At 47.1% G+C, this 13,030-nt stretch overlaps 1 protein-coding gene across 1 annotated transcript; it reads right to left on the bottom strand.

Moving 5' to 3' along the window:
- Positions 1-482: 482 nt before the first annotated feature.
- On the bottom strand, positions 483-12,129 carry LOC147608718 (annexin D5-like). Its single transcript, XM_086788524.1, has 6 exons — positions 11,859-12,129; positions 11,556-11,701; positions 10,365-10,583; positions 10,056-10,271; positions 9,877-9,966; positions 483-1,086 (listed from the first exon to the last, which is right to left on the bottom strand). Exons 1-6 carry the CDS (start codon positions 11,932-11,934, stop codon positions 835-837), a joined length of 999 nt encoding a protein of 332 aa, XP_086644650.1. The 5' UTR covers positions 11,935-12,129; the 3' UTR covers positions 483-834.
- Between the last annotated feature and the right edge of the window lie 901 nt (positions 12,130-13,030).

Raw genomic sequence — 13,030 nt, 5'->3', positions numbered from 1 at the left:
ACTGCTGCTTAAAGAAACTACCTTAGTCATATTATTTGTCCATGTCTTTAGAGCGTACTGTTTAGAACCTGTTCTGTACCCCATAGCTTGCCCGTAATCACCCAGCATTACTTCGCATCTCTACAATGGCTGTAGCATGTTTTAACTCTTCCAATTGACTGGTGATACTTAAATTGATACACCTTGCTCAAATTGCCCATGTTCCTTGTTTGACTAAATTTACCTTTAAACTCCAAGGTAATGATCAAAGTCTAGTTATAAACTCATCCATGAAGATGTGTCGAGACGACCAAGTATTTGGAATAGTCATCACCTCCTCAACTTAAGAAACACATTGATGCAATCCTATGTTTAAGTACCTTGTATCACATTAAGTAGGGCACAACAAATATATATATATATATATATATATTAGAATAAACATTCAATGTTATATCCTCACTAGGCCATGGTTTAAATAGGTGGGCGTTTTACTCGATTGCAAGGCTGAAGCCTAAATGAGATTTATAGATTACCAGTCTGTCAAGTGTATATACATTGAACAAGTGTATTCTACGTAGGGACTTCACACACCATCGGATGGACAGGGCTTGAACGAGGGAGATACTCCGTCCATGTACATGACAACAGCCATGATCCCTCCCATGTGTGAGGCCCCATAGAATGACACAGCAATTTTTTGAACATACACAAGCGAAATATACGATCAAAACTACATGAAAAAATACATAGTTACACACAAACTAACTACAGTGTTGCTTTGTGCCTCAATTTATGAGTTTTCACCATACTTTCCTTGCAACTATGTGAAGCTTCCTTGGCTGAAGGATATTGTCATCTTCGTGAGCTGAATAGATGAGTAAGGCTTCCTGACTGGATTTCATGACGTTGTGCACCAATGAGTAGGAGAAGAAAAGTCCTGTAGTGTCCACTAGTATCAGAAGTGATCATTTGCTGCAAAGACTTTCCGTATTTACGAGCAAAATGTGCTTTGATATCTTTCATGTCGATTTCAGCACGTGTCACTACTATTCGAATCAGTGTTGAGTCATCTGTTCCAAGGCGCTTCATTGATGTGTATAAAGCCTGTCCATCCAAACCAAACTTTTGTGACAAAGCAACAGCAAGAGAGAGAACGCTTAGGATTAAATGAAAAGCCAACAGAGAACACAGACGCCTAACGACAACTTGCGCGCACGCGAGAGAGAGAAAGAGAGAGAGAGAGAGAGAGAGAGAGAGAGAGAGGAGGGGGGGGGGGGAGCATGCATGCACTAAAGAACAAAGACACGCTCATGGGTAAGCACCTCTATCTGTGTTAAAGTTGGATACTATACCATTCTCAGAGTGAATGGGCATGCCCCCAAGACACTGGCCAACCACCAACTGAGCTGAGATTGGCAGCCTATTTAAAACACCTATCACATGCACCCCCCACTTCGGTGCCACATGGACATCTTTATACAGTCAAGTGCAAAGTTCTAGTGACATTTTGAGGATTAGTGATGGCACTGACCATTTTTGCCTACGAAGGTGGCTTTCAGCAGATACTTAAAACTGTTTGCATAGGTGAGTCCTCTAAGGTGATGTGAACGGATGGTACTGCAGACCTTACTCATCTTCAAACATGCATTACTCATCTTACCGTATCCTGTAGAGGAAAAGAATGCCGCAACTTGCACTATCGTTTCAGCCATTCTTATGCTTCTCTCATGCATAAAGTCAATTCTCTGCAAGGACCCAAGGGAAAACCCGCCGCGAGAGGGGGGGGGGGGGGGGGGGGTGTTGTTAGACATCATCCCCTACTTGTTGGCTTCCTATTTTAGCCTCTAGGGCTGACCATGTTAGTCTGAGGGGCTGGTCACCCCTCACATGTATTTTTCCCATATTTATTCCCCATTTATGGTCCTGGGTATTTTCCCAGTCATGGAGGTACTTTTGCTCCAGTCGGCTGCCTTCATGGAGGTGTATATATAGCCGGCATGCCTCCCTCCTATTTCATTGCTTGCCTAGCTTGTCTAGCTGCAGTCCCTCACATACGAGGTTCTCCCCTCTTGCTGGGGACATGTATTCCTTTTGGTGATGTTATCCAGAGCAGGTTCTCACTTGTGTTTCCTCTCCTTCTCTCTCTCTCACTCTCTCTCCTTTGTTTCCACTTTCCCTTCTTCCGCTGCAGATTCTATCATGGTGTCAGAGCGCCGGTGATTGCCAGCATTGGATGCTCCCTCATATACCTCTTCAGATCTGCGTTTTTCTACCTATGGACAGATCTGCGTTTTTTGCTTTGAAGCTTGCATTGAAGCTTTTCAAGGGCTGATTCATCCCTCTTTCAGTGGGCTGCAATTCCTCCTCATCAGGGCATCAAATGGCAGCCTCTAGGCAGCCTGACGGGCGTGTGTTTCTGGACAGCATACCTGCCCTTTCTTGGCGGCACCTTCCAAGGTTCTCAGGCGTTTTTTTTCAAGTCTAGATAGCAACATAGTTGTCCCAAACAGGCTGCGTTTTTGGCCTGTTTGGGCCTGCTTTCCCTAGCCCTGTTCTTGGAGCTCTCTGGGCTCCCTTTTGCCTATCCCTTCTGGTTATACCCCCCCCCCCCCGCCCCCCGGATTGTTCTCTGCAGCAGTTCTTGATATGAGGCTTCAGCGTTTCCATATTCAGCCTATTCTACAGCCCCTTATACCTCTGCATTTTCAGATTTGCAACCATGGTTGCTGCGTTTTTCTGAATCGATCTTGCTAGTAGCTCTACCTTCACTTGGGCTTCATCTGTTGGACCCGAAGGTACCTTCTCTTCAGTGTTTTTCCTCATAGGAGGTGTGGACACTAGTTGGCCTAAATTTTCAGGTTTGTAGCCCTTGTTTGGCTGCGTTTTCTTCTCCAGTGGACACAGATCACTTGCAGAGGGGGTTTCTTGTTTGGATTGTGGCTTTGGAGACAGTTTGGTACTTGAGGAGGATTCTGAATTTCAGATTTCAGTCAGCATTTTGCTGATTTTGGAGCATCTATACCTGTGTTTTGTTCCTGGCCTACACGGTTTCCCGGTTTCTACATGTTCCTTGCCTTTTGTTGGCAGTGGAGTGCTATTTTTTGCTGGATAACAGCGTTTTGGCTGCATTTTGCTTCCCATAGGAGTTTTCTATACTCAAAGGGGGCCTATCTCCAACTACTTCACTTGAGGATCAGTTTCGGGAGCTGTTTTGTATCTGTGGAGACTTTCTTCTGTGACAAGAGTTTACAGTTTTCTGGAGGAGAGCAGTGATCTTTTCAGAGATATTGAGCAGAGTTTATTTTGTCCGAGCGTGTGTTCTTTGCAGTATTTGCAAAACAAGGAGGGTGTTTTTGTCCTTGCGGTGTGATCCTTTCACATGGATCCTTTATTTGTTGATGATTCTTGTGATCTGGTTCTACTTCTAGAACAGTCTTTTGCTATCTATGATGCTTTTGAGGACTTTGTTACCACTGCAATTTATATTCCTGCTTCCCTTCCTCATTGTGAGGAGTCTATCTCTGCATCTCTTTGTGATGCTTATGAGGATGCCCCTCCCCTTGCTAGTTCTGCAGGCTTCTTGTTTTGGAGGATGCTTTTTTGGACCTAGTGGGATGCTTTGGATCTGTGGTTGCTAACCGTGCCTAGGGCACAGTGGTACTTCCAGAGTTTTTTGGATTTGGATCAAAATCAAGTTGGGCTTATATCAATCCGACGATACTTTTTTTCAGAGGGGGATGTGGATGTTAGAAGTCATCTCCTGTCTATTTTTATACACCGGGGCCTCTGTTGTGGGTGTGTGCCCACCCTGTATAGGTGTTTTGTCATTTTTCCTCACTCCCCGTATTTTTTTCCTATTTTTTCCCATTTTTCCATGGTGTGGATGGATGCCAGATGGTTGGCAAGAGCCCATGGTGCTGGCCGATTGCACCTCATGGCTGGCCGACCTGTTTTACACAGTCGTGGAGGTGCTGGTGGCTGGCCAACCTGCTTCCTACAGTCGTGGAGATACTTACTGCTGGCCGACTGCTTTGTGCAGTCGTGGAGAGCCTCTAGCGCAGGCCGACTGCATCCATGGGGCATATAAATATGCCCCATGCTCCTCACCATTGTATCATTCAGTTTTCTGCGGGGTCTTGTGTATAGAGAAGAGTTTACACGCCTATTTCTCTCTGTGTCTTGTGCTGTCTATTTTCTGCACTCTACTTGCTCTTGTCAACCCAAGTTTGGTTATCATTTCCGCTGCATACTCTGACATGGTATCAGAGCCCTAGGCTCGTGATAGATCTTGGGAGTTTTCTGAGCAAGGGGGGGATAGTTAGGTTGCTGATTGGTGGACTGTTCAGGAAGAGAAGGTGCAAGAGGAAGGCGGGCTAAGGTGCTAGACAGCCACTTGCAGGTTTTAGAGTTTTTTTCCCCACCCACGCACCCTTTTTCAGTTTAATCCCCGCGATGGCAGATTTACTGGAGATGGCTGAGAAGCACGTGAAGATCCCGACTCTCCCCACGTTCCCAGTGGACCATCAGTTGGACGGGAACAATTACGGCACCTGGAAGGTTATAATGGAGTCTGTGCTGGAGTCATATGACCTTGCTGATTTCATCATCATCGGGGTTCCACGGCCGGAAGCAGAGGAAGGGGAGTTACTGTCGATGAAGAAGGACCGAGAGGCACAGGCACACATGTGGGATCGTGTCGATGCCAGGGTCCGGTCATTTATTTTCCTCAACTGCACACCACCAGTGATCAATCATGTAAAGCACATGACGATGGCGAGAGGCATATGGGAGCACTTGGCTTCTCTTTATAACAGGGTATCAACCATGAAAAGGATCTCCTTGGAAGTGCAGATGCGGGTTATGAACCCTGCAAAGTCCTCGACGATGCAGGAACACATTAACAAGCTGCAGGCCCTTCAGCAAGAAGTTCTCCAAGCTGGGAAAGAGATATCATCTGGAGACATGGCCATCACTTTGCTGTCCCACTTGCCTACTCACTATTCTGCTTTCTACTCCTCGTTGATTACGAGTGGCAGGCTCAGCACCATTACCTGGGAGGAGCTTGTGCCAATGGTCTTGGACCAAGAGGAATGTTTCACGAACCCTCCTCACAACGGCGGTTCGGAGGCCTTAACTGGCCAACGGTCGAAAGGCCGGAATAACAACAAGGGCAAAGGGAAGGCTTCACCGGAGAAGTCTTCTGAGAAGAAGCCTGACTCAGAACGAGAGAAGCTGAAGGCCGAAAGATCCTGCAATGATTGTGGCGAGAAAGGCCACTATTGGAGGAAGTGTCCTAAGCGGACAGGGAAGCTTCCTCAGCCTCAGCTGCGAAGACTCCTGCATTTCTGCACTTAGAGATGATGGACTCCGACGCTTCATCGTCTTCGAGCGAAGAGGCAGTTGGCCTCACCGCGAAGGATACTCGGGAATGGATTCTTGAAAGTGGTGCTTCCAGGCACATGACTCCATCCCGTGACTTCTTTTTGGATCTGAAACGGCAGTCAAGTCGCATCTTTATTGGCGACAACTCCACTATTCCGATACATAGTGAGGGCCGGATGGAGATTATTCCCGACAGCAAGGGGGACAAGCATGCTTCCCGTGTTCTTTATGTCCCTGCTCTGGGTTTTCATCTTCTGTCAGTGCATGAAGTATGCAAGACTGGCTTTCGGGTGGAATTTGAGGAGCATTCAGTTGCTCTACGGGACCGTGAGACTGGCCAAGTTGTTTGGGAAGGTGGTGTGGAGAATGGTATCTACAAGTTCTCTGCACTCTTCTCGTTGACAGGTTCTCAGGTCGGAGATTTGTGGCACTTTCGTTTTGGCCACTTAAATGTGGATGCATTGAGGCGAGCTTTCCGAGACCAGATGGTGGTTGGCTTGCCAGATGTTGGCAGTAGGCAAGGGCGTTGCAGTTCTTGCATACGTGGTAAGTAGCACAGGGAATCCTTTCCGAAGCAGGCTTCCATGCGGGCTTCAAAACCATTGGAGTTGATTCACACTGACTTGTGTGGACCTCAGCAGATACCATCTTTGGGAGGATCTCTCTACTTTCTTTCCCAGAAGGACCAAGCTTTTGCACGATTCAAGGATTGGCACGTGATGGTGGAGAAAGAGTCTGGATTTCAGGTAAAGACTCTCAGGGCTGATAAAGGAGGTAAATTCTCCTCGACTGTATTTCTCAGATTTTGTGTAGATCATGGCATCAAAAGGGAACTGGCCAATACAGGATCGCCTTCGGAGAATGGAGTTGTCGAACGCAAGAACAGGACTGTGGTGGAGATGGCGAGGACCATGCTGGAGCATTGTGATCTTCCTCGTCCACTTTGGGGAGAGACTATGGCAACGGCTGTCCATACCCTCAACCGATCTCCGAGGACTTCAGTACCCTATATGACTCCATTTGAGGCATATTTTGGCAAGAAACCTGATGTCTCGCACTTCCGTGTTTTTGGGAGTGACGCGTAAATACATATTCCGAAGAAGCAGAGGGGGAAGCTTGACTCCAAGTCCCGCAAGCTTGTATTTGTGGGGTATAATTCTCTTTCCAAGGGATACAGATTGTATGATCCAGACAAGAACGAGATTGTTGTCAGCCGGGATGTGGTCTTTGACGAGCATGTTTCAGTATCCACTGTCGAGGAGCCGCCCCTTCTTGGAGATCCAGAGGAGTCTGATGATGATTCCCAGACCATTATTCCAGTTGATCAACCTCAGTCAGTCCAGGAGGTTGAGCCCGCAGCTGGAGTGGAGCCCCCGCGACCACAGGAGGCTCCACGATCTGTTCGAGTACCTAGGTGGTTGTTAGACACCCTTCGGGAGTCAGGTGTCACGGAGTTACCCTCCGAGTGGACCGCAGAGGACGGCCCTCGAAGATCACACAGAGTCCAAGATAAAAGCAATACAGCGGAGCTTCTTCAGGTGAACTATGCTTTGATGTCTCGTATCATGCGGGACAAAGAGCCCACTTCTGTCAAAGAAGCCCTTTCACAAGATACTTGGAGGAAAGCCATGCAGGTGGAGCTTAATGCCATCGAGAAGAACAACACTTGGGAGTTGGTATCGAGGCCGTCGAAACGGTCAGTCATTGGTGTCAAATGGGTCTTTAAGACCAAATATGCGTCTGATGGATCGGTGGACAAACACAAAGCCAAACTTGTGGCTAAAGGTTATGCTCAACGGCCACACATCGACTACGAGGATACCTTTGCACCAACAGCACGGATGTCCACGATTCGGACCGTTCTTGCCCTTGCTTCTTCTCAGAGGTGGCCCGTGTATCAAATGGATGTAAAATCTGTGTTCCTTAATGGTGACCTGTAGGAGGAGGTGTATGTTGAGCAGCCTCCAGGCTTTATTATTCCAGGATCTGAAGGGATGGTTTACAGGTTACGTAAGGCCTTGTATGGTCTTAAGCAGGCTCCCAAGGCTTGGAATCTGAAGATTGATTCCTTCTTTGTTCGGACTGGATTTCAGAGATCAGTTGCAGATCCAAACCTGTATCTCTTTCGGGAACGCGGCATGGTCACGATTATCATCCTTTATATGGATGATCTCATTCTCACGGGCGGTCATGTGGAGCACATTGGAGTGACGAAGGCTGCCTTGTCAAAGGAGTTTGAGATAATCGACTTAGGCTTACTCCACTCCTTTTTGGGATTTGGAGATCTGGCAAACCCAGAGGGGGTTTTTCGTCTCTCAACAGCGGTATGTTCATGAGTTGCTTGAGGCCTTTGGGATGGAGAACTGCAAGCCTATTACTTCGCCGATGGACCCAAACACAAAGTTAACCGTTACTGATCCTTGTGAGCCAGTTGATGCTTCGCAGTACCGGAAGTTGGTTGGTTCATTGATCTGGTTGCTGAACACCAGATTGGACTTGAGCTTCTCCGTGAGCTGTTGAGCTCTTTTATGCAGACGCCATTGAAGTCTCATTGGGACACAGGATAGCGGATCTTGCGGTATCTACAGAGTATGAAGGATCAAGGACTCTTTTACACAAGAGGGGATGGAGTCAGACTCCAAGGTTGGAGTGACTCAGATTGGGGAGGAGATCCAGACACGAGGAGATCTACTTCAGGATACAGTTTTACCCTCGGCTCAGGAGCAATTTCTTGGAGCAGCATGAGGCAGCCAACTATGGCCCTCTCTTCGACAAAGGCAGAGTACCGGGCTGCTTGTGGTGCTGCTTGTGAGGTTGTGTGGCTGCGGAGACTGCTAAGCGAGATTGGGTTTCCACAAAAGGAGCCCACAGTCATCCAGTGCGATAACCAGAGTTGTATAGCTATTGCTCGGAACCCGGTCTTCCATGCCCGGACCAAGCACATAGAGATACAGTATCACTTTGTGCGTGAGAAGATCTTGGCTAGTGACATCTTGCTACTTTATTGTTCGACGGAGGACAATGCGACGGACCTCTTCACGAAGTCTCTACCTTAGGCTATGCTCAGGCGGCACTCCAGCTCCCTTGGGTTGATTTCACAGCCAGGAGCTAAGAGGGGGTGTTAGAAGTCATCTCCAGTCTATTTTTATACACCAGGGCCTCTGTTGTGGGTGTGCCCGCCCTGTATAGGTGTTTTATCATTTTTCCTCACTCCCCATATTTTTTCCCATTTTTCCATGGTGTGGATGGATGCCTGATGGTTGGCAAGAGCCCATGGTGCTGGCCGACTGCACCTCATGGCTGGCCGACCTGTTTTACACAGTCGTGGAGGTGCTGGTGGCTGGCCGACCTGCTTTCTACAGTCGTGGAGGTGCTTACTGCTGGCCGACTGCATAAAGCAGTCGTGGAGAGCCTCTAGCGCAGGCCGACTGCATCCATGGGGCATATAATCTTGCGCTATCTATTTTCTGCACTCTACTTGCTCTTGTCAACCCAAATGGACCCCATCTTTTCTATAGAGTCTTTACATCTTGCGATGCCGACCTTTTCAAAGGATGCTTTTATTCAGCATTTGGCTACTCTTGGTACAGAGTTGGAGCAGATTGACTATTTCTTTTGAGGGTTCCAATGAGGAGCAGTTTGCTTCTCCCAGGTTTGATTATATACAAGATCTGATATTGGTTGGTTTTGAGGGTTTTCATACCTTCTCCAGGCTGGATACACGACATTCGACTTCAGGGAGTGTTCTTACACTTGGGTTTGGAACCATTATTTGAAGCAGCACGTCGCAGCCTATATGGTTGTTTTCTTCCAAAGGAGCGGTGTACCTGGCAGCTTGTTATGTTGCTTTTGTAGCTGAGTTGCTGAGGAGATTGCTTGTGGAGCTTTCTTGGTACCTGTTTCTGCAATCTTTCATCTTTGATCGAGGATGGCATCTCTGGCTTCTTGGAGTTTGCTCAGCATCCGGTGTTGAGAGGGGGTGTTAGACATCATCCCCTACTTACTGGCTTCCTGTTTGGTGTCCTATTTTAGCCTCTAGGACTGACCATGTTAGTCTGAGGGGCTGGTCACCCCTCACATGTATTTTTCCCATATTTATTCCCCATTTATGGTCTTGGGTATTTTTCCCAGTCATGGAGGTACTTTTGCTCCAGTCGGCTGCCTTCATGGAGGTGTATATATAGCCGGCATGCCTCCCTCCTATTTCATTGCTTGCCTAGCTTGTCTAGCTGCAGTCCCTCACATACGAGGTTCTCCCCTCTTGCTCGGGACATGTATTCCTTTTGGGATGTTATTGAGAGCAGGTTCTCACCTCTGTTTCCTCTCCATCTCTCTCTCTCTCGCTCTCTCTCATGTGTTTCCACTTTCCCTTCTTCCACTGCACATTCTATCAAGGGGGGCGGGGGGCGGGGGGGCGGGGATTGAAAATCTAACGCTGCCAAACCATGTGAAACACTCCATTTTCTATCCTCCTTTTCTAATCGAACTAAAACCAGTCAAAGGATTAATTACCTTGGCAAAATAATTGACAGGATTTTTCGCACATTTCATAGAAACTCTCAACGACCCCTGGAAAGCTCCCTGTGTTTCTTGCTTTATAACCTGCAATCAAACAAGCCATCATACCACAGGAAAAAACAATGTGCAAAGTTAAAACACATAAAACGCTAACAGTTCGAGATTATCCCCACCTTCCCAATGCTATGCCCATAAGTTAGCTTGTAATAATCGATGGCAGCCTTCAGCTGCAGCGGACTCCTTGTGCTGAAAACTCTGATGATTGCAGCTTTGTCAACAGCATTTCTATTTGCTACAGCACTAAGGAGGTCTTTCGCATCGGCTTCTGCAATCGACATATCAGGTTCCAAAACTTCTGGTCTGTCATGACGGATAAACGCCAACAAAAGCTGCACATCGACAAGAATATATGTGACACCTTATTGAAGCATCAGACTCTAACCATCTAGTTAGCTGGCAAGCTTTCCAAGTAGGCACCTTACCTTTTTCTCATCTCCGCTTGTTTTGATGGCAATATCCTCTTCCAAAGACCGGCCAAAGGTAGAGCTGTATGCCCGTCTGATGTCCACTAGTTGTGATGATGCCCGAAAATATAAGACCTCAGTAAGAGCTACTTGATCTTTATTCAAACCTTTCAATGCATCATTGATGATCACTGCGTCTCTCCCAGCTGGATCACACATCCAGAGTACAACTGCTTTCTTTGCCACAAAACAAAAACACACAAATCAAAATATCAGGACCAGATGATGGGGCACTATAAACAGCTACTCACTCTTACTTGATCAGTACTTACCCATGCTTGATCTTGGCAAGCATGCAATGCGCATGAGACAACTCACAGTAGTATAACCAAATCTGACCACAACTGCCCTCATACGCACACTAACCGCCACTCACCCATGGTATAATGTTGTGATGATCCCAAAAGGCTTACTGGCAATACTGATGAGGCTAGACTAATGCTTACTGGTGGCTCAAATGTGAGCACTTAATACTAATCAAGTATTTTTAAACTGAGCTCGTGCTAAGTGACCTTAAACCAGGATCAGGCCTCAATCTGGCAGCTATGGTCTTGGTCTAGCCTTAGGCTCAGCGGTGCTCCCAAGGGCAGGTGATTAAGAGATCCTTGTAAAGGACAATAGATATGGGTCAGAAATCTAATCCCTTATGTGCATGTTTGAAATGCACATGTTGACAAATGCCAAAATGGCAGTTTACCGTCCCATCAAGAAGCAACGCCCTCCTGCCTTCAGGAAATGCATTGACAGCTACACAAGCACACAGGACTTTGCGCCGCACCAAGGCTCCACCTATCCAACCATTTCCTGACAGCTACACAAGCACACAGGACTTTGCGCTGCACCAAGGCTCCCCCTATCCAATGCAGATGCACAACCCAAACTGAGGCGACACCTAATGTATGCACATGTGATGGAAATCCAACCTGCACAAAGAACTGCTACTGCCCACCCAATGAGGTCACTCACACCCCTGAAATGCATGCTATGCATGATCACAGCCAGCCATCGATGCACACACTGGCATGGGGTGTCCCATCTCCACTGATGGTACAAAGCATATGGGGGAAAAACATTTTGATTTATTTATAGGTGCCTCTGATTTCTAGAAAATTAAAATTTGATTATTCACTTGAAGGGGAGAGCACGAACCTCAAGCTTGCCATGGAGTTCTGATATGAATCTCTGAAGAAGGTCTTCCTCATATTTACCGCCATACATGTCACGGATTTTGCATCGCTGCTGCTGGTTTCGGTGGCACACCACATCCAACACCACCTTCTTGTCGCATCCAATGTCTGCACATGATCCGGTGCCCAGAGTTAGAACTTTCAAGCGTGGGTCCAAAGCTTCTGAAAGCTCCTACCCCTATTTTCCACGCATGAGCAGGTTCCTACTGAAAACGCAAAAAGCAAAAAGCAGAAAAGAAAAATGAAAATGGAGCTTAGCTCTTACCCTCGAAGGCTTTGCGCAGGGCGATGCAATCCTCGTTGGGGTCGGGCAACTCATCGGGAACGTTGATGGTCGACATTACACACAATAGACCAACTGTGGAGAGAGAGAGAGAGAGAGAGAGGAGACGGAGACGGAGGGATGCAGTTTGAATCGGATGTCGAGTTTGTAATGTGTGAGAAAGAAACAGAGTCGAAGACAACGCGGAGGCGTGTCCTGGCCGCCGGCAATGGAAGCACAGCCTTAGCACTAAGTCTTACGACAGACGGATATAGGGTGATCCTACGCCTTAGCGCTAAGTCCCACGGGTCTTAAGACGGTATCTGGTGATCCTAGCTAGAAGCATAGCCTTCGCCACTAGGAGTATCGGCTGGGATCACAGCTACGGGAGTTTCATGGGAGTTGTGGCCTTCCCTTACCATCTCCTCTCTCCAAATACGCCTTGAAATATGGCAAATTGCCCCCCAAAAAAAAAGTTTGCCTAGAGTTTGAGCTCTATACTATGTAAGAAAACACAATAGCTGAAAGAGGATCTTCACAATACAAAGCACTTAATTTTAAAAAAAAGTGGAGTAAACAATACTAATATTTCTCAACTTCGATTAAACTTCGGTTTGGTGTCCACCAGCGCTAATGCCTTCACAAGCATGCATCCTACTTGGCAGAGTGCCAAGTAGGATTCATGCAACCCGAGAACTGTGTGTACTCGGTTTGTTGTCCGCCTAACACTAATGCCTTCACAGAGCCCGCATAAACCTGCATCTTTCTTGGTAGAGTGCCAAGTAGGATGAGCGTTATGCCTTCACATAGCCCGCACAAGCATGCATCTTACTTGTTGGTAGAGTGCACGCTATGCGATTACATAGCCCGCACAAGCATGCTAAAATGCCAAGTCTATTAGTCGTCTCCTAACCATTTGGCCACAAGCATGCATCCTACTTGGCAGAGTGCCAAGTCTACGTAAGCTCTAGCCACATTTGGCCAACCATCTAGTGTCTAAATTGGGAGTTGTTGGGTACTCACGTAATGGCTAGGAGGGTAAAGCATTGAGCAAATGCTTTTCTAACAAATCAAGCTACCAAGTAAATGACAAAGTAAAATAGCACATTTGTCACCCGCAATAGGAGGGTAAAGCATTGAGCAAATGCTTTTCTAACAAATCAAGCTACCAAGTA

This window comes from Cibotium barometz, chromosome 52 (genome assembly GCF_041138505.1).
Source record: "Cibotium barometz isolate CiBa-2024 chromosome 52, ASM4113850v1, whole genome shotgun sequence".
NCBI classification, from domain to species: domain Eukaryota; kingdom Viridiplantae; phylum Streptophyta; class Polypodiopsida; order Cyatheales; family Cibotiaceae; genus Cibotium; species Cibotium barometz.
The sequence above is the reverse complement of the archived record's forward strand: the minus strand, read 5'-3'. Positions and strand labels throughout refer to the sequence as shown.